Raw genomic sequence first — 24,859 nt, 5'->3', positions numbered from 1 at the left:
CAGCCCGCCTCGAACAGCGTCAGGGCGCAATGTGCGGCAGCGAGCAGACTCGACCTCTCGTTGAATAAGCCCTTGCATTCGTGCATTCGTGCTTTTGCGCATTCGTGCCTTCGTGCCTTCGTCCATTCGCGCATTCGTGCCTTTGTGCATTCGTACATTCGTGCCTTTGTGCATTCGTACATTGGCGCATTCGTGCATTCGCTGCCGTGCTGTCGCTGGACCATGCCGCCCAAACTCGAGGATGCGCCCTCCAGAGGCCATTCGCGCGACTCGTCGACGGCCAGCGCCCGCCACGCCCACGCGCCCCTGACCCCGAGCCAGCTGCGACAGGCACACGCGCCCTCGGACCGCTCGAGCAGCCCCGAGGAGACGATGCACCGGCCGCGCCGCCAGTCGTACTACGACCACGAGCCGCAGCAGACGGCAGAGAACACGGCGCCCTACAGCATCGACGCCCAGGCGGAGACGCCCTCGGCGCACGACGGCGTTGTCGAGGTCGACCTGGACCCGACGGTGAGGACGAGACTGCTCGACGAATGGAGCGCGCGGCCCGGTGTGGCCCGCAACTACGGCAGCTTCGCGGGCAGCGTGCACTCGAGTGACAGCTTCGGCGGCGCGTTCCCTGGCCTGTCGCGGTCGGCCGCGGGCGAGGGAGAGGCGCCCGATGCGGCGCACGCGCTGCTGGGCGATGCCTTTGCTGACAGCGGTGCCGACAGCGTCGCCGACAGCGGGGACCGGAAGAAGATGAGCACGACGCGCTGGCTGGCCGAGCGCCACGGCATCAAGAGCCAGCGCCTGATGTACCTGCAGTACTACGTTCCCGTGCTGAACTGGACACGGCAGTACAAGTGGAGGTACCTCAAGGGCGACCTGGTCGCTGCCATCACCATGGCCTCGTTCTACATCCCCATGGCGCTGTCGTACGCCTCGAACCTGGCCCATCTCCCGCCCGTCCACGGCCTGTACAGCTTCGCGATCAATCCGCTCATCTACGGCTTCCTCGGCACCTGCCCGCAGATGATTGTTGGTCCAGAGGCCCCTGGATCCCTGCTGGTCGGCGAGATTGTGCGCGAGAACATCAAGAGGGGCACGTCCGGCGAGGGCGACGGCAGGCTGAACGCCGAGATTGCAGGCATCGTCACGTGCATGGCTGGAGCCTTCATCTTCATGGCTGGACTCTTCCGCCTCGGCTTCCTCGACAACGTGCTCAGTCGGCCGTTCCTGCGAGGCTTCATCAGCGCCATTGGTGTTGTCATCTTCATCGACCAGCTGATCCCCGAGATGGGTCTGGCGCGCCTGGCAGCCAAGCATGTCGCCCACGGCAGCTCGCTGGACAAGCTGGTCTTCCTCGCCAAGAACATTCACCGCGCGCACAGGCTCACCTGCGCCATGTCCTTTACCGCATTCGCCATCATCATGTTCTTCCGGTAAGACTGGTTCCAAGACGCAACCTGTCTACCTGCTAATCCGTCCAGCGAATTCAAAAAGCGCCTGCAGCCTCGCTACCCCAGCGTGGCCTACATCCCCGACCGCTTCGTTGTTGTCGTACTCTCCGCCGTCCTGACCTGGCACTACCGTCTCGACCAGCACGGGCTCGCAGTCCTGGGCGACGTCAACTCGTCCGGCAGTCTCTTCTCCGTGCACTTCCCCTTCGACACGTCCCATCTCAAGTACGTCGGCGACGCCGTCAACACGGGCCTGATCATCGCCCTGCTCGGCTTCTTCGAGTCCTCGGTGGCTGCAAAATCCCTCGGCGCAGGCGACTCCCAAAAAGACGGCGTGCAGCTCCCGCTGTCTGCAAACCGCGAGCTCATCGCCCTCGGAACCGCCAACATGACCGGCGGCCTCTTCATGGCCCTCCCGGCATTCGGCGGCTACGGGCGCTCCAAAGTCAACGCATCCACCGGCGGCCTGACGCCCATGTCCAACATCTTCCTCTCCCTGATCACAATCCTCAGCACCGTCTTCTTGCTGCCGTACTTTTACTACCTCCCAAAAGGCGTGCTGTGCGCCATGGTCAGCGTCGTCGCCTACTCGCTCGTCGAGGAAGCGCCGCACGATATCAACTTCTTCCTCAAGATCCGCGGCTGGTCGGAGCTGCTCCTCATGGGGCTAATCTTTTGGATCACCATCATCTGGGACCTGAAGCGCGGCATCGGCGTCGGCATCGGGCTCTCCATCCTCCGCCTGATCAAGCACAGCGTGCGCCCGCGCATCCAGATCCTCGGCCGCGTGCCAGGCACCACGAACCAGTTCGCCAACGCGGAGCTCGACCCCGACAGCCTCGAGTTCGTCGAGGGCTGCCTCATCGTCAAGATCCCCGAGCCGCTCACCTTTGCCAACACGGGGAATCTGCGCTCGCGCCTCAGCAGGCTCGAGGACCACGGCACGGGCGCCGCGCACCCCGCGCTCCCGCGCATCCGCCGCCGCGAGCACAACAAAAACGTCATCTTTGACGTGCACGGCGTCACGTCGCTCGACGGCGCGGGCGCCCAGGTGCTCTCCGAGATTGTCGCGGGCTACCGCGCGAGAGACGTGCGCGTCTTCTTCTGCCGCGTGCCCGGCCCCCGCAGCCCTGTCTATCAGCTCTTCGACAAGAGCGGCATCGTCGACATGTGCGGCGGCCCGCGCCACTTTGTCGGGAGCGTCGAGGAGGCCCTGCGCATGGCCGATTTGGAGCGCCTGACCGAGGAGATGGGGAGCGAGGCCAGCGGGAGTCGCCCGGCGAGCGGCCTGGGTGTTGTGCGATGAGCCGGCGAGCGGGCGGGCGAGCGAGCGGGCGAGCGAGCGAGCGAGCAGGCGGGCGAGCGACTGAGCAGGCGAGCGACTGAGCAGGCGAATCTGACAAGCCAAGTTTGTCATCACCAGTGCATGGAACAAGTAGATGGGATTGCTGTGCATGAACCCTTGCCTCGGAGCGACTACCTACATCTACATCTGCATATCAGGACGGCGTTTGGAGCACATCCAGGCGCGTTTGGAGCACATCCAGGCGCGTTTGGAGCATATCCAGGCGCGTTTGGAGAATGGGCGGCAACACTAGCTTCGCAGTATACAGAATCCGAGAATCAGCAATGTGCACCAGCGGCAGCGGTTTTGGATATTCTTCTTTGTTTATTTGTTTGTGCAAACACCATCCATTCCAGTGCTTGGTGAGCACAATGCCCTCGACGTCCCCCGCAACGAGGCAGTTGTTTTTGGTCACTTCGCCAAGTATAGTGACGGTGAGTCCCAGCCTGCGAAGCTCTTGCGCGGACGCACACTGACCCAGACCAGGAGCTTGAGTAAGCGGCTTTCGCGCGTTCTGGCTACGTGCGCAACGAGCGCTCGTTGCACTTCCACCTCGAGTCGTACGACAGATGCGAGGTGAAGCTGGAGCCGAATCTCTGCGACGCTGGCGTTTACTTTGTGCCAAAGCTGCTCAGGGGGTACTCTTTACATCGTACCGTATTTCACGCGGAAGAGTAGAGGAATCGAGGACCGAAGAAACGCGCAGCACCATCATTCGAGCTGATTGACAGCATCATCACAAGGCCGTGGCCGCAAACGCCAACGGTCGAGGAGGACGACACACCACTCGTAACGGACCGGAAAAAAAAGCGCCATGATACACAAGCGTCTCGAGAGCAACTACTCTGCGCCTCCGCATCTCGCATCAATGACCGATTCGCCCTTGCCGGCAACACTGACTGCAATGTCGTGGCTCAGGCCGCACGCACTACTTAGAGATCGATACCCCGAGAAGCGCCGCCCGTGTGACTATAAGGGACTGGCTGAGATACAAACGCCAGCTCTGTTGCGCACAAAGCTCTCATCAAAGGCCACTACGGCATCTCAGCATCGATCCCGTGCGAGAGATGCACACGACTGGGCTTGGGGTGTAGGGTGTATCACAGCACATGCTACGAGTAGAAAATCGGAGATCGACACGCTCTTTGAGCTCGGCTGACGATGCAACACCTGCAGATCGACACAAGTATATGTCAGTATATGTCTTCCCTGAAGGCAAGGACGGCGGTGCTCTGAAAAGAAGCGGAGAAGCCAGCATTACGCAACACACCAGCAGCCCTTTCAAGTCCAACAACAGCTCTTCCGCAAGCGACCACGTGCTCTCACACGACGGTATGTCCATCCATCAAGGTAACCACGACACCTTGACCAGTACGCATCAGTTCTCCTCATACCTCCCAAATCACACTCGGCTGAGAAGTATACACTCACTACCCGACTCAGCCACACGAGACACCTGGGCCACCGCGTTCAAAGCCGCAAAGCAGAAGTACCACGACGCGTACGTACCGCAGCAGCGCTCCACCACGAAGCGCCGCAACGAAAGCGCAAACCGGTTCGCGCACCAGGAGCTCCTACGCGGTCACTGCAGCGTGCGATTGCTATCCGGACTGCTACACCAAAGTCATCGAACGCAGGGAGGCATTGGGGTAGCTTGGGTGGCGGCGTGGGACCTGCCGTTTCCACAATGGGCACGATGCGGCGTGCAATGTGCAGTGCTGCTAAGCGCGACTGTCATCTCTACACAACGGATCGCTGCGGTGTTGTAGAAACGATCACAAAGATGCACCGCTTCGTCTCTGCGTATGGCAGCGCTGCAAATATACACGAAGCGCTTCGTCGCATGCGAGATGCTAGAGCAAAGATGAGCAAGAGTAAAGACAAAGGAAACAATCCCACTGTTTTGGAACGGGGAGCATGTCCATTCTGACCAGTCTCCTGTAGAGACGTCACTCATACAGCATTCGAATCTGTGCACGCGCCTCCCATACCTAGTACAAACACACCGATCAATCCATCCAACTCTGTCTTTCTCAAACCCAGTCTTCACAAACGTAAACGCAGACGCACCCACGGCGCTGCTGAGAGCCACTGATTCACCGTGTCGGCGCGATTTGCTTGCAGCCGACTCCTTCGAGCGAGAAGGATGGATGCTGTGATCCTGGACCGTACGTACTCCCCCGCACCTCGTTGATGAGCGTGCGTATTTGACCTGGTCGGTCCCTTCTAGGACGTTTTACCTTGACGTGCGTGCATATGTTATCTGGTCGGTCCCTTCTAGGACGTTTTACCTTGTTGATGTGCGTGCGTATCCTACCTGGTCGGTCCCCATTCTAGGACGTCTTACGTCGTCGACGTGCGTGCATATTCTACCTGATCGGTCCATTCTAAGACCATTTTACCTCGTTAAAGTGTGTGCATACTTTCCCTGGTCGTCTCCTTCTAGTCACTCTTCCCTTGCCAGCTGACGATCTAGGCGCGAGCCCACTCCAGCATCCGACGCCTGTTCCTCAAACGCCCAGCTATCAGCCTCAAGCCTTCATCGCCCATCTTGCCCTTCTCGACGCCGTACCCACCCACCCATAACAGCGACGTCGCAGCGCCAAGTCCAATTCGCAGCATCCCCACGCACATCGCAATTTTCGCCCTGCCAATGGCACACGCGTCGCGATAGCCGTTGGCACGATTTCGCTTCCCTCGGGCGGATTTGGCAGTTTTCACGTAGCCGATCTTCCCTTTCTGGTCGCTGCCAGGCGAAGGACGTGCGTCGATTGACCGTTTGTGTCTAGAGGAACCGCTTGACATGCCTCGTTGCGGAGGTCGGGATGCCCGTTGCAGCGCCGGACCCTTGGAGGATGCATATCAGACGCTTGAAGTGTGTGTCGCCGCGGAGACTTCCTCGTCGCCGTGGACCGCGGTGAAATCCTCCGGCCGGCACTTTTGAACGACAGCTGGCCACGTCGAGCCGCGGATCGATGCTGGTTCCAGCTCTCCCCGGTTTCTCTAGCGGCGTCTGCGAGCCCAGCGTGGCCGTCTGGCTCGAGGACTCTCATCCTCTGACGCGGAGCATATGCAGATCGCATCCAGTCATGCAACGCCATCGCATTGTGTGGTAATCCTGCCCTGGAGCTCCAGCCCGCAATGCCCGTTGTAGCCCAACACAGTCCCATCGCAGCGATGCGCCCCGATGCATGCCTTCGCATGCCCAAACGGCGCGCCCGAGATCAGTCCGTCGTCAATTTATTACCTGAACAAGCGTCCAGCTCGCAGCAGCACGCACAAAGCAGGCGTCGTGCATCGCACCATTTCCACGCGGCCAGACCGGAACGACATGACCAGGTGTCCACAAACGGTCGCTTCGCTTAGGTCACTCGTACGATGCTCGAGTGCGTCCGAATGAGGTAATTTGAGCGCCGTTGAGGCGCCCGATACTCGCCCAGAAGGGCTCTTTTCTCGAGATTCGTCCGCCGCTGCCAGAAAGATGTGTGTGAGCGGGCTGATCGACGGCTGCGAGGGTGCTGAGTGGTGGGCAGTGATCGTGTATGCACGACTTTGCACGCGCGGTGCTGCATGCCATTCGATGCCTTGTGCTGTCAATGCCCATCAGGTGGAGGAACGGCTAGCGTACCCTCCCACCGGCGCCGTGCCACGCGCTGCGGCGCGTCAGAAACGTTAATTAACGGGCTTCGCGAACATCGTACGGTTCTGCGTCTGAACCTTGCATGCCCGCGGTGGCACATCGGCGACACAAATCCAACGCCCATCATCATGTGCCCCGACTCTGAGGCCGGGACTGCACCTATCGGTCATGACCGGCGTGGTAATGTAACGTGGAGGTAGGCAGAGGAGGTGCGCGCTCTACAGTTGCGCCTCGAGTTCAGGACGATGGCAGCGAGCCGGGTGAGGAATCCTTCGACGGGGCGAAAGCATAGGAAGCAAGGTTCCGTGCCGCCTGCCCGCTCTTCTCTTCCATTAATTACGACTCGCATTCGACCGTCTCGTAATCGTACCTCCGCAGCCAACATGCTACTCCGACCGGGTCTCCATTCGCGCAAACTGCCATTAGTAGTACGAGGATTACCTCCTGGCTCTCGCTCGGAGCCCTGAGTGTACTCAGCACTCCCACACGCGTCAGGGCTCATCTCTACGCCCATGCTTAGTGCTCTGCGATGCTGTGCGTCGGCGGATTTGTGCCGTAAAGTCTAGAACTGAGAGTTGGTCTTTGGTCGACAGAATGCGGGGAAGCGAGGTGACGTCAAGCATTCCTAGCTGACCTCGGGGCGCAGGTACAAGACAGGAAGGCCGCAGAAGTGTAAGAACGCCAAAGATTACACACCGCGCAACTGGCGTAAAGTGGATGTGTGGGGAAGCAGGAACTTCTTCGGTGTACTCACTTGTTCGCGTTAGTTCCTCGGCGTATTTTCTGAGGAGATGGACGATCTCCAATACTTCATCTCTTGGCCAAGCGCGCACCTCGATAACGGGCGCATGAGAACCACAATGAACGACAGGGCAAACCGATGTGGGAAAGCTGTTGACAACGCTCCGTGTCGCTCCGCGGTGCTTCTGGGTTACCGCTCGACCCTTTGCCGTGGTTTGAGTCAGCTGTACACGGAGTTGGGTAGGAACAGGAAAAGATCGCGGCCTTCTCGCTCACTTTCGGCGACCTGTTAACATACGCTTGGATGTACACGGTGAGGCTACCTGAGCCTCCTCGCTGTCCAGAGCGGTAGTCTGCGTGCCGCGAAGCTTGTCATTCGTGGGAGATGAAATGGCGCGGCATCTACGTGGGGTCCACGTGCAGCGTCAAGGATGAATCCTTTTGGGAACTCCCGGTAACTACCAGGGTATCATCGTGTGTCCTGAATCGCGCAACTGGACGTCGAGCCGCGAGACTCAGACCGACACCGCTTACCTGTTTGGGATTGTGGAATGTTGTGGAAATGCATTGTTACAAGGGTGTAAATTGCCTCTAACGGGTATCGCTATATGTACTGAATCACGCAGAGCATCAGATCGAGTGCAGCTGTGCGCGTGACCATTGCTCTTCTGCGCAAGGGCAAGGAATTTTACTGAGGGGGCACGAAAGGCTCGACAAGCATCTTGGAGAAGCTACAAACATTGTTAGTACGCGTCAGATGCAGCGGATGGAGAACTTACTTTTCCAACTTCTCCTTGCCACGGACTTCCTCGACGAGCAGTGGCATCTTGATAACGTTGAACTCGTCGTAAAGCTCCTCAATCTGGTCGAGGTACTTCTTCTGCATCTTTCTGCGCGCATTACACTGCTCACATGGGTTGTCCTGCTTGGGAAACAGTAGCTGATTGACAACAATCGAATGTGTGTCGATCTCATAGCTGTTGAGCTCCTGGATCATGCGCTCTGTCTCGTAGAGCGACAAGAACTCAGGAATGCAGACACAGACGAATGTGGTGAGGTCTGCATCCTTGAACTGACCGTTGACCTCAGCGATGGTCTTTTGTAATGCGTCCATCTTCTCGACAAGCTCGTCCATGCTCTGACCATTGGGCAGACGTCCGCCGCCACCGAGGAAGCCGTTCAACATAGGGCCGAACTGACGGGACAGCTGCGAAACCTTGCTGAGTGCCTTCTCCATGACAGTAGGGAACTGGAGGAAGCGCAGTGTGTGACCGGTGGGTGCGGTATCGAAGATGATAGTCTCGTAGGACATGGACTTGACCTGCTTTAGGACTTCGGCGAAGGACATGGCCTCATCAACACCGGGAATCTATAAGGGCTGTCAGTATATGTTCTGCACACGCGTCAGTGCCCATGAACATACGCTGAATGCTAGATCCTGCATCATGTTGCCCATGCCACCAAGTCCAGCCATAGGATCCTGACCTTCCTCACCACCAGCAGCGAGGAGATCCTGTATGCTGCCATTAGGATCAATCTCCATAGCGCTCAAGTTGTCAAAACCATTGACTAGTCGCGCATCCTTGCCGAACTTCTGGTTGAAGGCATCTGACAGGTTGTGGGCGGGGTCGGTCGAGATGAGGAGGACGGATTTTCGGTGCTTTGCGAGCTGGATGGCGAGGGAGCAAGAAGTGGTGGTCTTTCCTACACCACCTTTGCCACCTACGAAGATCCATCGTAGTGACTTCTGGTCGAGGATGGACTGGAGGGTGGGCTCCATGTCCTCGGCAGGGGTGTGGAGCTTCTGAAGGGCTGCGGTAGTCGCCATCGTTGGTTCGAGAAAGTAGACGTCTGGGTGTAGGGATGTATATAGAAGTGGCTGCCTTGACTATATGCGCCGTCAGTCAAGCTCGATCTGGCTTCAATATTGCAGCTTCTCGAACATTCCAAGCACCGTAGGAGCGATTCGTGCATTTGGTCGTCGATTGCAGGAGTAGTTATGCGCGGAGACCATGTGCGACACTTACAAGGAGGTATTCAAAATCTCAACTTCTCTGCGAGCGTTGCGTGATTTGTTGTGAATTGGGGCATCTGCATTCGAAAGTTGATTGATTGCGGGGCGCGTCATAGCGCCGTTCAAACGCGGGCGTCTTCCCATTTGCGCCACAACGCCACATTTCAAGCAAGGAATGAGGCATGCTTCTGATTTGATTGCCTGTATCCATGACATCCTACCACAAAACTTGCTCATGAACCTACAAGCTTTACGACGTTAAAATGAACGCTCAACAAGGACTGTCGTAGTGTTGTACAGAAGAGCCCCGCCCATTCCAAACTTGAGCCAAATCGACCTGATGAATCCGTGTCCATCTTTCTATGCGCCAAAACACCGTTTCAACCCGCCATCGTAGAGGCCCGGAAAGTCTATTTCTTCTTGCCCTTTGCCTTGCCCTTACCGGCAGAGCCAGTGGAGACAACACTGCTCGCGCGTGACGTTGCAGGAGAGGCTTTGCCCTTTACTGTGTCGAGGGCCTTGTTCTGTGGACTGTCAGCGATTGTTCTTGTCATATTGAGAATGCTAGACTTACCTTGACACCATTCTTGGCCTTCTTCTTGACAGGCTCCTCCTCTTCCTCTTCGGTCTCCTCTTCCTCAAATGCACGCTTGCCCTTGCCGTTCTTGACAGTGTCACAGCCAAGCTCACGAACAACCGTCTGGATGAGCGTCGTGCAACGCCGACCAATCTCCTGGGGCGTGCGGCTGAGGAAGAACCAGTCAAAACGGAACAGAGGTGATTCTCGGATCTCGTTGCGGATGTCGTCGTAGATGTTCTCGCCTTCGACACCGTGCTTGTGAAGCATGACAAGCAAGAATCGGTCTTCCTCTTCAGTGTAGACCTTCTTGTTTGTTGTCGAGACGGTGTACTTAATGGTCATCTGTTGCAGAGGCATCCTGTACATGCCGATCTTCTTGGCGAGCAAGCGCTTCTTGTTCTCCGAATCACGAACACGCTGCTCACCCTCCTCGACAACGTTGATGTACTTCTGCCAGTTCTCAAGCTGCTTGTACTTCTTCCAGAAGACCTTGGCGTATTCCTTGATCTCGTCGGAACCCTTACCGTCAACTTCGTCGGCGATGCCTTCAAAGTTTTGTCGCCCATACTTAGCGGAGCCATTCAGGAATTGCTGTAGATCTCGCTTGTTCCACTCTGGAAAACCCTGCTCAATCAAACGCTCCTTCTCGGCCTTTTCTTCCTCTGTCAATGGCTCGGCGTTATCGATATCCTTCTGCGCAAGCTCCTGGTCAGCCTCACGGGCCTCAAGATCTTCATCAGGACCATCAGGAAGTGGCGCTTTGAGGCTGTTCTCCTTTCGGTACCAGGCAGTTTCCTTGTCCTGGAGTTCTGCAAGCTTCTCCGGAAAGAACTGGTAGTCGTGAATGACAACCTGCTTCGGCGCACGAGGGACCCTAGGCTGCTTACTCTCTGTCCGGCCACCAGTCGCCAGCGCATTGCGGTAGTACTTGTCGATACCATAGTTCTGCTCCTTGCGCTCACGCTTGGAGGGATTGATCCAGTTGAGGCCGATATCCTTCTTGCGAGGCTCGAATGTCTCACCGTTCCACTCGTACGTTGAGTCAGAAGTGAACTTCTGTAGGTCATCAAGACCGAGCTTCTCGTACTTCTGGTTCAGCTTCGCAGTTGCCTCCTCACCGCGCTTCATAACTGCGTCGAAGTCATCGTCGCCCATATCCCCAGTAGCAGCTGCGCCAACAGCACCCTTGCTGTTGAAGACCTTCTCGGCACCGTGCTGAATCATGGTGAGGAGCTCGTCCTTCGAGGCGGCGTTCTTAGCAGGTTGTTGCGAACGTCCTTGCTGAATGACCAGTTGATCGAGACGCAGCTTCTGTGCTGCACGCTCCAAGACCTTTTCCTCGATGGCACCCTCTGTAACGAAACGGAAGACGTGAACCTGTTTCTTCTGACCAATACGATGGGCACGATCCATGGCTTGAAGATCGGCCTGCGGATTCCAGTCACTGTCAAACAGCACAACAATGTCGGCGGATGTCAAGTTGATTCCCAGACCACCAGCACGGGTTGTCAGGAGAAACAGGAATTTCTCTGAGTCTTCCTTGTTGTAATCGTCGATGGCTGCGATGCGGTCTTCGTGGGCGGTCGAACCGTCGATGCGGCAGTACTGATATCCACGCATGACCGAGTAGTCCTCCATGATGTCCAAGACACGACTCATCTGGGAAAAGATGAGGACTCTGCTTCCCTGGGCCTTCATGCGTTTGAGAAGCTTGTCCAACATAACCATCTTGGCAGCGTTGTTGACCAGGTGCTCATCGGTGGTGTAGGGTGGGCCAGGCTCGGCGCCTTCGAAGAGGTAAGGGTGGTTACAGCACTTGCGCAGCTGCATGACGATGTTGAGGAGACGAGTCTTGGACTCTTTATTGCCAGCGCCACCGTTGACTGCGTCGATGTCCTTTTCGAGAATCTTCTTGTACCATTGAACCTGCATATCGGACAGGCCAACGTACAGATTCATTTCCTTCTTGGGCAGAAGAGACTTCTCGACATCGGCCTTGACACGTCGAAGCAAGAAAGGTCGCAGGACCTTGTGGAGCTGTTGCACGACGGTGTCCGAGTCCTCATTTTGCTGCGAGAACCACTCGTCGAATGCGGAAGAGTCGCCGAACACGTCTGGCATTAGGAAGTTGAGGAGAGCCCACAGCTCGTGGAGGTTATTCTGAAGCGGGGTACCAGTGATCAGGAGTCGGTTGCGAGAGTTGAACATGCGGACCATCTGAGCGAGGGAAGACTCCTCGTTCTTGATACGATGCGCTTCGTCGATGATGATGTACTCCCAAGCGAACTTCTTTAGGGCAGCCTTCTCGCGCAAAATCATCTCGTAACTTGTGATGCAGACATCGAAGTTCTCATCGACCAGTTCGTCACGGATGAGCACAGCACGCTCTTCCTTGTTTCCTTGCAAGACAAGGACCTTGATCTCGGGAATCCACTTGGCGAATTCACGCCTCCAGTTGTCCAGTGTCGACTTCGGTACAGCAACCAGGTGGGGTCCATTAATGCCGGCGATGAAGCGCAGATAACCGAGGAAGGAGATGGTTTGAAGAGTCTTTCCGAGGCCCATCTCGTCGGCCAGAATACCAGAGATACCGTTTTCGTGCAGCGATATCAGCCAGTTGAGACCAGCGACTTGGTAGTCACGCATGGTGCCCCCCTGGATGTAGCCTGGCGACTCTCTGAAGACGGTCTCGTTGTGTCCGCCATGCTTCTCCTCACGCACAAGCTCATCATCCTCCTCTTGTTCGGTCTTACGACGACGCTCGGCAGCAGCTCCGCCCTTGCGCACCTTGCTAGCCTTCGACTTCTTGGCCTCTTCTACGTCTTGTGCGTCGATCTTGGCGATAGTGTCCTTGATGTGCGGGTTGGGGTTCGTGTCGATGAAGTGACGGAACAGGTCTGTCAGGCCGAGCAGGTATCGGAAACGTCGAACTGTGTCGTCTTCCTGTAATGGTACGTAAAGTCAGTTGCGGTGTATTGTGGACGCACGCCATGCGCTGCCAACGTACCTTTGACGCGCCCAGGCGGTCGTGCTTCTTTCCGTAGATGCTCTTACGCATGTTCATCTGCTCGGCGCGTCGTTTCCGGCCGTCGACTGGCGCATCTCCTGTCACGCTGCTAGCTGTGGTGTTGGGTTGTGTGTCCGAGTCCTGCGGTTATTAGTTGACTGAAGGAGGCGCGTTGGTCGCGTTATACATACTGTGTAGTCGGGTGTGTCCAGATTGTACTGCGATCGCACAGTCAGCTTTCTTGATCTCATTGTTCAACCCCCCACTGTAGTCGAGCATGCTTCAAGTCGCGCCTCGTGGAAAGGCGCATTGCGCGTTTGTATGCCACTCACCCCAAACTTCTTGAAGCCTTCAATTTTGTCCTGGTCCTGCGTTTCGACGTCTTCGTGGGCCGAGTTATTTGCCGTCGAGGGGTCAGACTCGCGTCCATTGCTCTTGCGCGCCATGATGGCCCTTATGGGCTATTCGCCGCGTCTTGGTCGTGTAAATGCTCCCTATGAACTGCGTGATGTCGGCTAAAAAGCTTCTTGATTGTTTCAAGCGTGCGGGCGATGAGTGTGGTGGGCGCGTTCGAGTCGCGGAAACGCGAGGTGGAGTCAAGTGAGCACTCCGAAGCCCTGTGCATGGCCAAAAGGTTAACGCTAGCGCGTTGTTACGGCGGACGCTTGAACCACTTACGCCGTTCCATGATGGCCGTGTCTCCTTCTTGTTTGGTCGATCTTAGAGCCACGCCACCGGACGATTTGGACATTTGGTTCGCAACGCGTCAAATGAATTGAGTTTTGTGGCTACTCAGAACTCATCTGGCATCAAGAGCATATAACACGTACGACACACGCGTTCATGAGACATGACGTCAAATTCGAGGTAGCATACATCTTGTCAAAAGATCGTCTACATGCGCACCCGCGGACGAGATTGGATCTTTGCTTTCCGTTCAAAATATCATCTATTACTTCTTCACACCTTCATCCCATTGATAGCCAGCGCCTCCGGCTCCCCTTCCTCGTTCTCATAGAACGAACTTGTTTGGACTTCGCGTAGCCACAACCGCCAACTCTTATCGACACACTTCTCGTTCATTTTCTTACAGCTCTTCGCCTCTTCTTCGCTCAAATAGCTGACCTTCTCCACATCACCTCCAGCAAAAACCAGCGCTTTGGACAGTAGTTCACAATTCGTCTGAGTGTAGAGCGCCCGGTATACAGCCTCCTCAACACTCTTTCCCATCGTGGTGAACCCGTGCTTATGTTGCAACACTACAGGGCTGGAAGGGTGCAGTTTCTTTGCTAGTGCTTTGCCGAGGAGTTGGTTCTTGATCAGCATGTCCGGCGTAATCTCAACCTTGCCGACTAGTTCGCGGTACGCGTCTTGTGCATCGAACACAGGGACACCGTTTGATGGGCTGCCGAGGAAGCCTGCCATGTGAAAGACCGGTCGTACGGGAATACTGGCGAGTGTGAATGGGATCACTGTCTCGCTGTGTGAGTGCACCACGCAGTTGATATCTGGGAAACGTCGCAGGGTTTCGCCATGGATGAAGCGTTCTGAGTAGCCTTGCGGCGCATTCGGGTCCACCGGCGAACTATCACAAACTCTGTATGAGACGAAGTCTTCTTGCGACTTCACAAGGGCAGGCGCACCAGGATCATAGGCTGCGATCAGGTATTGGTCCGGTGCTAGAGGGTGCCGGAGAGAGATGTGGCCGAACGCGTCGACGAGGCCGTGCCGGTGGAGGATGTGGTTTGCGCGGATGATAAGGCGTAGCGCTTGGAGTAGCGGCGCAGGAAGATCAGTCATGGTTCGCATTGTGGACGGTCGTGTGATGATAGAGGGAGCAATGGACCTATGTTGGGTTGTAGGAGTCGAGATTTGGGGCATCGATGTTGGGGTGGTCGAGAGGGTAGGGCGGCGCTGCGTCGTGATTATGTCTCTTTTGGTTGGACGTATGGACGGGTTGGTTGGTATGTAGACCGGCGTTGTTGGTTCAGAGTTGTCGTCAATATCGGTATGGAGGACAGGATTGAGAGTGCGATGTACCAGGGGAGCGTTAAGAAGTCCGTAAGTCGTGAAATTCTTGTCGCGTATGCCTACGCGATCGTCGAGAGCGTCCAGGATAGATGTATGGGTCATGAGAATATACAGGTCCCATCAAAAGTCCAGCTCATTGTTTTTGGTCAGTGGGGTGATCTTTATGGTAGTTGCTTGTTGTCCCTAGTTCTTCGTAGTGTGACAATCGCCGTCTTGAGTCGTTTCGTGACGGCTAAATTTGATGAGCGCCTCACAGAGCTTGGAACATGACACCCGCCATTTTGAAGGCAAGTCGGAACATCATAAAGATCGATGGCTTTGACCTGTCACTATAATGGCAAGGCTGCCCCCAATGCTGTCTGGTATGGGTGCACAGACTGCAGGGATCGCAGCGGAATGACGTGAGGGGACCCGCGACCGTTAGCTCCGTCCGGACGTCGGGTCAAGCTCACGGCAAGACTGCGCAAAAGCTGCCATGTGCCTGCTGTCACGTACGCTTTTATCACGAGAGTAGAGAGTGTGGCTGATTACTTGTCGTTGATATTTGTGACGTTCTTTGTTCCTGCCTGCACACGCGCCTGAGCGAGCATTGCGGTACATAGTTTGCACCTCGATCTTCGATCTAGAGACAAGCGACAACAGTTCCACTTGATCTTACCGTCGCTATGGTCTCAAGTTGGTTAAATTTGTTCATTACAGTCTCCACTGCTGCAGTGCTTGCCCTCTTCTACGACTTCAAGAGCTGGCAGAGTTATGGTATGTGACGAGGCTGAAGCAGCATTTTGTGACAACGCTGATGCACAGCAGGAACCGGTGGCACACCACCAACACTTCAAGGCTACCTGAAGATTCGAAGATGGGGCCTGTATCTGCTGTACAAGCGGCAAAATCTGCTCGATCCATCACCAATCCCAGACACAGGCGTAGCATACATCAAGCCCGATAAGGTGCCAGAACGGCCAGGCTCGCCACCAGACATCGTTCGCTGGACCCTTCCGCAGCGACAACTTCCCCAGCCTATTACAAAGGTCGCGTTGACAGAACTAAGCGATCTCATGCAGACTTTCGCCAGCACTTCGCCCTTTTCTGAGTATATCGAGACTAGGCCGAGCGAGACAGAAGGCGGGACTGGACCTGCAATCTACGTCAAGCCGGATGTGAACACCATCAACCCCGTTGCACATAAAATCTTCTATGAAATCGCACATGTGCATCCGAAGGAGAATTCACTGCATGTCTACGTCAGTCCCAAAGACGCGAAGACCGTGGTGAGCAAGGGCTGGGGTCAGCGTTTCCCAGTGACTTGGTTGGCACCCCCGAGCTGGATCATGCTGTATGCACCAAGAGATGAGAAGGAGCTCGAAGTCGTAAAAGACATTGTCAGGGCTGCGATCAGTTATGCAATTGGTAGGGAGGTCTCTTGAAAGGCCTGAGTACGGCCATGAAGCACACATATGTCACTTTTGTCAATATAAGACCGTGCACTTTCCAAATTGTGCTCAAAAGATGGCATGTTCGAAGTGTTCTACTCAAAAGACGATGACATAATCGAGCCTTGAGCAGGACTGGAGGGCTTCATCGGACTGAAAAATATGTCCGTAGTACTCTTCGTATTTCGGATGCCACAGCCTCAAAAACTGCAGTTTACATTAAATCTTGCGTCATCGCATGTTTAGTAACAGCCAATCGGAACAACACTAAGAATATTGAGACAACACCTCAGGGCGGAGATCCGGTCAGGTGCAGATCACTGGAGCTACCCGCTAGCTCAGCTCCACCTGAGGTTGACTATTAGACAGTAGACTGCACTGCATCTAAGCTAGTCACAACACTCGAGCTCACATAGATCACATTAGATACCCCGATATCACCTTCGATCTCTTACTCTCGATGGGTAGTATCGGCACGACCATGAAGGTTCTCATTATCGGAGCAGGTGAGTACCCCATGACCACCACAGCAAGGGCCACTTATCGATCGACTCTATAGGCCCCGCTGGATGTGCATTAGCACATGGACTCAAGAAAGCTGATATCTCTTACCGCATCTTCGATAAAGGCGAGGATGTATATCGACATCGTCACTGGGCGTTCACCCTGGGTTGGGCACGACCATATCTCCTGGGTCTGCTTCCCGATGAGATCGGCGCGCTGCTAGACACTTGTGCCGTCGATGCAAGCATTGATTGCGCAGCGATTGGCGAGGATAGGATCGTGCTCTATAACGGAAAGACTCGCGAAGAAGCTTTCGCATTTCCAATCCCCAAGGCGAAAGAGATGAATATCCGAAAACTGCGCATCCTCCTCGCGGAGAGCCTCGATGTGAAATACGGGAAGAAGTTCAGTCATTACGAGTTACCATTGAATAACGGAGTCAAGGTATTCTTCGAAGACGGATCAAGTGAACAAGGCGACGTTGTCATTGGCATTGACGGCGCAGGTTCCGCAGTGCGGCAGTGTCTGATCGACCGCGGAGCCACTCAGGAGACGCTCCCCTTCGCACTGATGAATTTCAACGCATCATACACAAAGGAACAAGCTCTTTTTATAAAGGAGCGTCTACATCCGCTGGTCGACATTGCGATACACCCAGCAGGCCATTACATCCGAGCCAATGTGCTCGACATGCCGGATGTCGAGGACCCAACCACATGGACCTTTCAGATCCTGTCGACTTGGCCACTGAAGAATGTGGAGGACTACGATAACGATACAGATCGGCTGAAGAGGTTGAAAGCGCACGTTGAGCGAGATGGGTGGGCAGAGCCGTACAAGAGTGCGATTGAGTGGATACCCGAAGAAACCCCTGTGCTGAAGGATCGGCTCAACATCTGGAAGACAGAACCGTGGAACAATCAAGACGGACGAGTGACATTGTGTGGCGATGCGGCGCATGCGATGACGTTTCGTAGGTTTGATCTCTGTTCACTATTCAAGTGGCACTAACGAGAGACCCAGACCGAGGTCAAGGAGCAAACAATGCCTTCTTCTCCGCACACAGCCTGGTCGAAGCCCTCAGATCCGTCCACGACGGTATATCTACTCTGAAAGACGCGATAACCACCTATGACGAGAGTATACTGAAGCGCGGCGCAAGTGAAGTCCAGATATCCAAGTCGCAAAGCTTCTACACCCACGACTGGCCCAACTTCATCAACAGCCCTGTCATAACACTGGGAACAAAACCGAGTCACGCAGCAAAGAGCGAAGGATACCAGTAGGTATATGAAAGTATTCATTAAAAGCAAGTGCATCGTATCAGCCGTGAATCGATGGTATGCATGCTATGTAAAAACCTCAAGTTCCATGTCGTCATTATCATGCCATGTACTTGTTGCGCAGGTTGGCCTTAACCTTGTCCTCATAGTTAGACTACTTACTATTATAACGTACCTCACGGGCGAGTGGAATACCGAGCGAGTGGAACACCTTTGCTAAGCCCCCACCAAAATCAACCCTACTTTGGCCCAAAACAACCTACGTTGGCCCTGCACAGGGCAAAGCAACCTTTAATATTACTTAGAGACCTCTTCTACTCTATCCTTGCATGTTTGCGCGTTATGTCTAGTCTTGTTAAACTGTTTACAGCGCCTTTTAGTTAGCTTAGCCCTATCAGCGCGCACCTGCTTCTTTGCCTTCTTCCTATTACTACGCTCCCTAAACTCCTTTAGAGTAGTTAATCACTAGTCTTCCTTAATTATTAGGGTCCCTTCTGCCTAGACTTGCTTTCTCTTGTGTGATTTCTAGTGTGTAGTGGCCTTGTTAGCTGCTTCAAATTCAGCAATCTGTATCTCTGCAAGCACAAGCTTGTGCGTGACTATTGCTGCGCCCTTTATGTAATAATTAAGCGCGCTTATTGTAGAATTTAGTAAGCTACCCTAGTATTTCTTAAACTTGTCTTAAATTAGAGTAGATTATAACCTAAATTTAAGGGTATTGCTTAGGGTTTGCAACTGCTAGGGTTTGTTGTTAATAGGTAGTTATAGTAATAGAGTGCGCAGCTTTACGTTAAGGGCTATTATAATCTATTAACGTGGTTTATCACCGAGCCGCCAGGTATCACCGAACCGCCACCCCTTGCCAATTTTGCGACTGTTACAATAATTATTACAATGCCATCACAACGCAACACGCAATCACCCTATAACAAAGGTACACTATACCTTGCTATCTAAGCTACAAAAGCTACTATACCTAATAGTATAAATCACGCGTCTAAGGCCTTTAGTATTCCCTAATTAATATTAAGAGACTAACGTGTAGGAGGGCTTACACAACGCAATTATAAGGCTAATTTAAAGAAGCTAATAAAGGTAGAAGAGGAGGCAATAGTTAACTGTATACTTAAGCTAGACAGGCAAGGAATAGGCGCAACAAAGACTATAGTGCAAGATATAGCTAATAATCTGCTTACTGCACGTGGTGAAGGACCTGTTAGCAAGCTCTAGGTAAACAGGTTTAACACATATACCTAATAAATTAAGCTTTAATATAGCTAACTATATAATTGTTAACAAGCCCTAAATAAAGATACACGCATTATAACGCCCTAGTTTAAGCTAGTTAGGAATACAAAGGAGAAGTACAGAATCCTAGATAGAGATACCTACAACTTTAATAAGACTAGGTTTATAATAGGCATAATTAGGTCTAAGATAGTGTTTACAGGCTTAGAGAAGCAATCTAACCCTAAGAATATCTAGCCTAGTAATTAGGAGTAGGTTACAATTATTATTAGTGTCTGCGCTGCTAGCTACTAGGCTATCCTACCCTTTATTATCTTCTAAGGCAAGGTCCTAATTACAACCTAGTACCCTAATCTACCTTGCAATTAGGTAATTATAACTAGTAAGAATAGCTAGATAATAAACAAGCTCAGTCTAGAGTAGTTAAAGCACTTTAATATGTCTATAAAAGAGTGTACTATTAGTGCCTCCTATCTGCTTATTATTAATAGCTATAAGAGCTATAACTCTATAGAGTTTAAGGAATACTACGCAGAACACAAGATTATTACCTTATGTATACCCCTACACTTGTCACACCTGTTGCAGCTACTTAATATAGCCTATTTTAGCCCCTTAAAGAGGGCGTACTTAATTAAGGTTAATACCTAGTTATAATACTTAAAGACATAAATTAAGAAAGAGTTCTTCCTTACTAGCTTCTAGACAGCCTATTATAAGGCTATTACAAAAGACAATATCTACAGAGGCTTTAGAGGCGTAGGACTAGTTCCTTTTAACCTAGAGCAAGTGCTATTAAAGCTTAATGTGGTCCTTTGCACGCTAACACCACCACTACTAGAGACTACCCTATAGGAATCTAAAACACTAACTAGCGTAAAGGAGGTTAAGTTATAAATATTATATATCTATAAGTGCATACAATTGCACAGAGATTTGCCCCTGTCTCCTATTATAAAATTACTTAACTTGCTTGCTAGAGGGGTTGCGTAGATAGACTATGCTAACATGTTGTAGAGAAGGGAAATAGATAGTATAAAGAAGGCTATTAAGGCTCTAACAGCGCAGTATAGTTGCAAAAGAAAGTATATCTAGACAGAGGAGGCTCTCACAGTTAGTAAGGTACAGGATATAATAGCTAAGAAGGACAGTGGTAGTAGTAAGGCATCTGAACAGTCTAGGAAGAAGGTGCGCAAAGAGAGGCACTGCAGACGTTGTGGCAAGACTAGCCACAATTTGCGCACCTGCACTGCAGAAATATTAGATGTAGATAATAGCGCTGCTTCTAAAGAGTAATTGTAGCAATTGTAAGTATTAGTGTAGTGTTGTGGTTAAGCGTAATAGTTGTGTAATAGTTAGTGACTCTAAAAAAGTTGGTAAGGGGTGGCGGTTCGGTGATGTAACAACGCTCTACGAACAGTGACCCGATACCACTAGGATTCGGTTCTAGCAACTCATGACCATGGCCCTTGTTGCATAGCATGAGCTCACACTAAACTGCCACTAAACCCTTATATATAAGGAGCAAGGAACTGTAGCATTATAGAGTAGTTTTTCTGTATCCTTTTGTACAAGACCTATAGGTGTAGAGAATATATCCTAGTGTTCTTATCATCCTAGCACTCCTATATGCCTTATAGCGGATTCACACCTATTCTAGATATCTCTCTTCTTGCCTGCGTTGTTACATTATACAGAAAAACTCGTCCTAGCTAGTGACGGCCTCTAAATAATATCGCAACTTGTTTGTTTTAGATTACGCCTAAGAACCTAGTAGAATTAGAGTTAATTTACTACACACTATTACATCTAGCATTTAGCTACAGTTAGGATACTAGAGATCTCCTAACAACTAAAGCCTTAGGTTTAGAACTTCTAAGACAATCACGTCTAGATTACTTTAGAAAAGACGCGTTAGACAGCGCCAAGGTAGAGACTAGGAGACTACTAATAACCTACCTAAATTAGAGATAATACTAATGTTAGGTAGCAACACCCCTAGTTCTAAGGAACCTATAAGAAGATTAGCCTAAGTTTAGAGCGCAGTAAATAAGGCCTCTAAACTACCCCCTAATTAAACCTTAGTAGCAAAGAATGTGGCTAAAAGTAATTAAGAAGTAGATTTAGACTTAGATAAGATAGACCTAGTAAAAGAAGTTATAAGACTTTATACTAAAATCTCCTAACTAAGAGCTTCCTAACAACTATTAGATAACCTGCTACTAACTACTAAATTAATCCTAACTATGTCTTAACAGCTATTATAGTTCTAGTCTAAGACACCCCTAGACTACAATATTAGGTAGAAGCTTTCTAAATATACCCTAAAGATTAATAATCTTAATAATAGAACTAGTCTAACCTTTAAATAATAGTAGGCCTCTATACAAGACTAATTAGAAATTAACGCAGATTACTATTAGAGCAAGCGCGCTTGAATAGCCTTAGTATAGGGACACACAACAGGCCTAGCCAAAGAATATCTAGAGCCTTAGTATCTGGCCAACACTCCTTTAGAGTTATTTTAGGACGCTAAAGAGATAATTACCCTTCTTAAGTCCTATTTCATCACAGGAAATAAGAAGGCTAAGAGTAGAGCTATATTTAACTAGCTTACTATAGACAAGAACAAATCATTCCCTGCGTTCAAAGCTTGTTTTCTTAGTACAGCTATACGTGGACAAGTACCTAGAACAGAGTGGTTCCACTACCTATAGGCTAAGGTTACCTTAGGACTTTGTGTGCCTAACCTAGGTTTTAAGAGGCAGTAGAACAATTTGTTTAAACTTATAGTAGAGCACTTAACTGCTTTTAATATAGAGCAGAGTAACTAACCTGACCCTACAGGAATATTTAGACAGTCTAGTGCCCCTCTAACGCAGATCTGAAATTGTTTTGCTTCAGACACTGCTAAAAAGGTCACACCTTCTAGAGATTACAATGCTTTGTTATTGTATCAACGTCAGCCAAGCAGAGCACCATCCGTACCTGCTCTAAGGGCCTTCTCCAAGACCCCTAGACCTGTCAAGGAATCCACACCAACACTAACACCTAGTAACTGCTATAACTGCGGTAAGCCAGGACACTACGCCAATGACTGCCTAGTCCCACGCGTACGCAAGATTAAGTTAGCTAGTGATAAGGACCTTGTGGACGCCTCTAAAACACATAACTACAACACTAACAACTATAATTAGATAGGAAACAAAGAAGCCTACTAGTAGGAGGAGTTCCCTTCCTAGGCCTAAACTATTATAACTTATCTAATCTTAATTTATCTTATTTATTTAGCAGTTTACATTTCCTAATTAAGTCTATTTTATGCTTAAAAGGCCTTAGTATCTATATTAACTTATTAATTAACACTAGAGCTTAAGGACACCTTTTTCTTAACTCTAAAATTACTTCTTTAATTTCTTTAGCTCTTTAGATTCCTATCTAAAAGCTACCCTTTAAGATTTTAGTAAAAGGTTTTAAGGACTAGATTTTAACCCTAGTTACGCAGTACATCTAACTCTACATAATTATAGATAGTAGAAAGATACACAACTGTCCCTTTATAATTATAGACTTAGGTTCACAAGACTGCATTATTAGAATCTAGTAGCTAAGAAGATTTAAGCTCTAGCTAGATTTAGAGCGTTCTTAACTTATTTAGCCTAACTAGTACCTAGCTGTTTACAACCCTGCTCTGCTAATACTTATATCCCTCTATTAAAACGTTGTATTACAACATGTTGCTCTTAATATTTAATAATATAATAACTTATAGGAACAGGATAAGTATTAGAGAAGCTACAGCACACTAGTTATCTATTAAATTAGAGGATTACTCTATGCACTAAAAAGTAGGAAGTTTACACCTCCTGCAATTCTAAGTTTACCTCTAGATATATAGTAACTAACTCTTAAAACCCTACTAAATCCTTCCCCTTTGCCTTCTATTACTCTTATTTCTATAAATGCGTTCTATTTTAATATAAAAAGAAAAGAAAATAAATTCTTTATAACTAGTTTGTATAAGATAAACTAACTAATTATAGATAAGAAACTAGAGGACAACCCTAAGAATGCTGTGCTTGTTAACGCACAACTTCTAGCTTGTTATAACCTGTATTAGGATGTGTTTAGTAAAACAGCTGCTAAGGAACTCCCTAAGCACTAACCCTATAACTACAAGATTATATTAACTAAACCCCTTCTAAACAACTTCAGTCCTCTATATAAGTAAAACCTAGAGGAACTGGAACTAACTAAGCAATATGTGCAGGACTACCTTAAGCAAGGCTAGATTAAAAGCAGTAGCAGCCTATTTGCCTCTCCTATCCTGTGTGTTTACAAGTTAAATAGCAATCTGCGCATCTGTGTAGACTATTAGAAGCTTAACTAACTAACTTAGAAAGATGTATATCTAATACTACGTATAGACAAACTGCTTACGCAACTATCTAAAGTAAAGATCTTCTCTAAGTTAGATATCTACACAGCCTTTAATAGAATATAGATAGATCCTGCCTTAGAGTACATAACCTTTTAGACTTGTTATAGAACCTATAAATATAAGGTACTACTATTTAGATTAACTAACAGCCCTGTAACCTATTAACAGTATATAAATAATATTTTAATTAGCTATCTTAATAATTTTTATATTACCTACCTTAACAATATCCTTATCTACTCTAACAACCCTAGGACTTACTAGTTATATATTAAAAAAGTTCTAGAGAGGTTGCAAATTGCAGGACTCTAGGCTAATATTAAGAAAAGCAAGTTCTATATTATAAGGACAAAGTATCTAGGTTATATCCTTACTAACTAAGGAATTAAGGTTAACTCTAACAAAGTAGAAGCCTTATAAAACTAGGAGCAACCTACAACTATTACTAGTGTAAAATTATTTCTAGGATTTACAGGTTTCTATTAATAATTTGTACCTAATTTCTCTTGCATAGCTAAGCCACTAATTATATTATAAAGCCCCTGTCGCAGCAGATATCATGCCTATTTACCAGCCAATTCAGGGGTGCAAATGTATGTACATTTTGCCTCTATTTTGGCTGCAACAGTTAACGTACTCCACAAGCGAGCCGCTCACCCAAGCGAGCCGCTCACTTTTCCCAAGACCACACCCAACTTCACACAACTTGTAATGGTTCAACACAAGAACGCGAAAAAGCCCTCAAATGAAGCAGATATTTAGCTTGCTATTGAGGCTATCAAACGCGACGCGACACTCTCCTAGTGACGCGCTGCAAAGATCTACAGAGTGCCTCAAAGGACTCTTAGTGACTGACTAGCTGGAGCCTCTCCACAACGCGACTGCAAGGTCAATTCAATGAAGCTCACAAGCACTGAGGAGGATGTGATTGTTCAGCATATATTGAAGCTGGATGAACGAGGATATCCACCCCGGCTCACTGATGTGGAGGATATGGCCAACTCTCTACTCACTGAGCGCCACCAGCCTCCTGTTGGCAAGAACTGGGCTGCCAACTTTGTTAAGCGTCGCCTAGAGCTTACAGTCAAGTTCAATCGAAAGTACGACTACAAGAGAGCCCTCTGCGAGGATCCTAAGGTGATCTAGGGCT

The 24,859-nt window shown here is 50.5% G+C and overlaps 9 protein-coding genes across 9 annotated transcripts; 4 read left to right on the top strand and 5 right to left on the bottom strand.

The window, feature by feature from the left end:
* Positions 1-222: 222 nt before the first annotated feature.
* Positions 223-2,751, top strand: M421DRAFT_9781 (high affinity sulfate transporter 1; the record flags this gene model as incomplete). Its single annotated transcript, XM_033598549.1, has 2 exons — positions 223-1,427; positions 1,476-2,751. 2 exons carry the CDS (start codon positions 223-225, stop codon positions 2,749-2,751), a joined length of 2,481 nt encoding a protein of 826 aa, XP_033443516.1.
* A 1,026-nt stretch (positions 2,752-3,777) lies between these two features.
* On the top strand, positions 3,778-5,033 carry M421DRAFT_327260 (uncharacterized protein). The gene has a single exon (XM_033589346.1). The coding sequence runs from the start codon at positions 3,900-3,902 to the stop codon at positions 4,557-4,559; it is 660 nt and encodes a 219-aa protein (XP_033443515.1). The 5' UTR covers positions 3,778-3,899; the 3' UTR covers positions 4,560-5,033.
* A 1,039-nt stretch (positions 5,034-6,072) lies between these two features.
* On the bottom strand, positions 6,073-6,503 carry M421DRAFT_327575 (uncharacterized protein). Its single transcript, XM_033589348.1, has 2 exons — positions 6,492-6,503; positions 6,073-6,443 (listed from the first exon to the last, which is right to left on the bottom strand). Exon 2 carries the CDS (start codon positions 6,360-6,362, stop codon positions 6,153-6,155), a length of 210 nt encoding a protein of 69 aa, XP_033443514.1. The 5' UTR covers positions 6,363-6,443; positions 6,492-6,503; the 3' UTR covers positions 6,073-6,152.
* Positions 6,504-7,497: 994 nt separating this feature from the next.
* M421DRAFT_327278 (ATPase get3) lies at positions 7,498-9,354 on the bottom strand. The gene is made up of 4 exons (XM_033589347.1): positions 9,199-9,354; positions 8,595-9,059; positions 7,951-8,540; positions 7,498-7,902 (listed from the first exon to the last, which is right to left on the bottom strand). Exons 2-4 carry the CDS (start codon positions 8,997-8,999, stop codon positions 7,860-7,862), a joined length of 1,038 nt encoding a protein of 345 aa, XP_033443513.1. The 5' UTR covers positions 9,000-9,059; positions 9,199-9,354; the 3' UTR covers positions 7,498-7,859.
* On the bottom strand, positions 9,288-13,360 carry M421DRAFT_425931 (uncharacterized protein). The gene is made up of 5 exons (XM_033594241.1): positions 13,105-13,360; positions 12,964-12,990; positions 12,773-12,913; positions 9,760-12,708; positions 9,288-9,709 (listed from the first exon to the last, which is right to left on the bottom strand). Exons 1-5 carry the CDS (start codon positions 13,216-13,218, stop codon positions 9,596-9,598), a joined length of 3,345 nt encoding a protein of 1,114 aa, XP_033443512.1. The 5' UTR covers positions 13,219-13,360; the 3' UTR covers positions 9,288-9,595.
* Positions 13,361-13,611: 251 nt separating this feature from the next.
* M421DRAFT_425930 (arad-like aldolase/epimerase) lies at positions 13,612-15,157 on the bottom strand. The gene has a single exon (XM_033594240.1). The coding sequence runs from the start codon at positions 14,903-14,905 to the stop codon at positions 13,733-13,735; it is 1,173 nt and encodes a 390-aa protein (XP_033443511.1). The 5' UTR covers positions 14,906-15,157; the 3' UTR covers positions 13,612-13,732.
* A 116-nt stretch (positions 15,158-15,273) lies between these two features.
* Positions 15,274-16,460, top strand: M421DRAFT_327241 (uncharacterized protein). The gene is made up of 2 exons (XM_033589344.1): positions 15,274-15,559; positions 15,611-16,460. Exons 1-2 carry the CDS (start codon positions 15,469-15,471, stop codon positions 16,225-16,227), a joined length of 708 nt encoding a protein of 235 aa, XP_033443510.1. The 5' UTR covers positions 15,274-15,468; the 3' UTR covers positions 16,228-16,460.
* On the top strand, positions 16,461-18,460 carry M421DRAFT_327242 (FAD/NAD(P)-binding domain-containing protein). The gene is made up of 3 exons (XM_033589345.1): positions 16,461-16,739; positions 16,793-17,710; positions 17,761-18,460. The coding sequence occupies exons 1-3, from the start codon at positions 16,694-16,696 to the stop codon at positions 18,021-18,023; spliced, it is 1,227 nt and encodes a 408-aa protein (XP_033443509.1). The 5' UTR covers positions 16,461-16,693; the 3' UTR covers positions 18,024-18,460.
* M421DRAFT_75717 (uncharacterized protein) lies at positions 18,318-18,482 on the bottom strand (the record flags this gene model as incomplete). Its single annotated transcript, XM_033597161.1, has 1 exon — positions 18,318-18,482. A coding segment is annotated over one exon (165 nt), but the record flags the coding sequence as incomplete, so codon positions are not given.
* Between the last annotated feature and the right edge of the window lie 6,377 nt (positions 18,483-24,859).

Source organism: Didymella exigua (genome assembly GCF_010094145.1).
Source record: "Didymella exigua CBS 183.55 unplaced genomic scaffold M421scaffold_52, whole genome shotgun sequence".
Lineage (NCBI taxonomy): Eukaryota > Fungi > Ascomycota > Dothideomycetes > Pleosporales > Didymellaceae > Didymella > Didymella exigua.
The sequence above is the reverse complement of the archived record's forward strand: the minus strand, read 5'-3'. Positions and strand labels throughout refer to the sequence as shown.

Bases quoted from the DNA above. Each gene is read 5' to 3' on its own strand.
- M421DRAFT_327260 (XM_033589346.1), top strand. From the start codon at position 3,900: ATGCTACGAGTAGAAAATCGGAGATCGACACGCTCTTTGAGCTCGGCT.
- M421DRAFT_327575 (XM_033589348.1), bottom strand. From the start codon at position 6,362: ATGCAGCACCGCGCGTGCAAAGTCGTGCATACACGATCACTGCCCACC.
- M421DRAFT_327278 (XM_033589347.1), bottom strand. From the start codon at position 8,999: ATGGCGACTACCGCAGCCCTTCAGAAGCTCCACACCCCTGCCGAGGAC. The intron at 8,541-8,594 runs GTATGTTCATGG...CAGCCCTTATAG, and splicing joins TGCAGGATCTAGCATTCAGC to ATTCCCGGTGTTGATGAGGC. The intron at 7,903-7,950 runs GTAAGTTCTCCA...CAATGTTTGTAG, and splicing joins GGCAAGGAGAAGTTGGAAAA to CTTCTCCAAGATGCTTGTCG.
- M421DRAFT_425931 (XM_033594241.1), bottom strand. From the start codon at position 13,218: ATGGCGCGCAAGAGCAATGGACGCGAGTCTGACCCCTCGACGGCAAAT. The intron at 12,991-13,104 runs GTGAGTGGCATA...GTGCGATCGCAG, and splicing joins AAGGCTTCAAGAAGTTTGGG to TACAATCTGGACACACCCGA. The intron at 12,914-12,963 runs GTATGTATAACG...TAATAACCGCAG, and splicing joins TGGACACACCCGACTACACA to GACTCGGACACACAACCCAA.
- M421DRAFT_425930 (XM_033594240.1), bottom strand. From the start codon at position 14,905: ATGACCCATACATCTATCCTGGACGCTCTCGACGATCGCGTAGGCATA.
- M421DRAFT_327241 (XM_033589344.1), top strand. From the start codon at position 15,469: ATGGTCTCAAGTTGGTTAAATTTGTTCATTACAGTCTCCACTGCTGCA. The intron at 15,560-15,610 runs GTATGTGACGAG...GATGCACAGCAG, and splicing joins CAAGAGCTGGCAGAGTTATG to GAACCGGTGGCACACCACCA.
- M421DRAFT_327242 (XM_033589345.1), top strand. From the start codon at position 16,694: ATGGGTAGTATCGGCACGACCATGAAGGTTCTCATTATCGGAGCAG. The intron at 16,740-16,792 runs GTGAGTACCCCA...TCGACTCTATAG, and splicing joins GGTTCTCATTATCGGAGCAG to GCCCCGCTGGATGTGCATTA. The intron at 17,711-17,760 runs GTAGGTTTGATC...CGAGAGACCCAG, and splicing joins GGCGCATGCGATGACGTTTC to ACCGAGGTCAAGGAGCAAAC.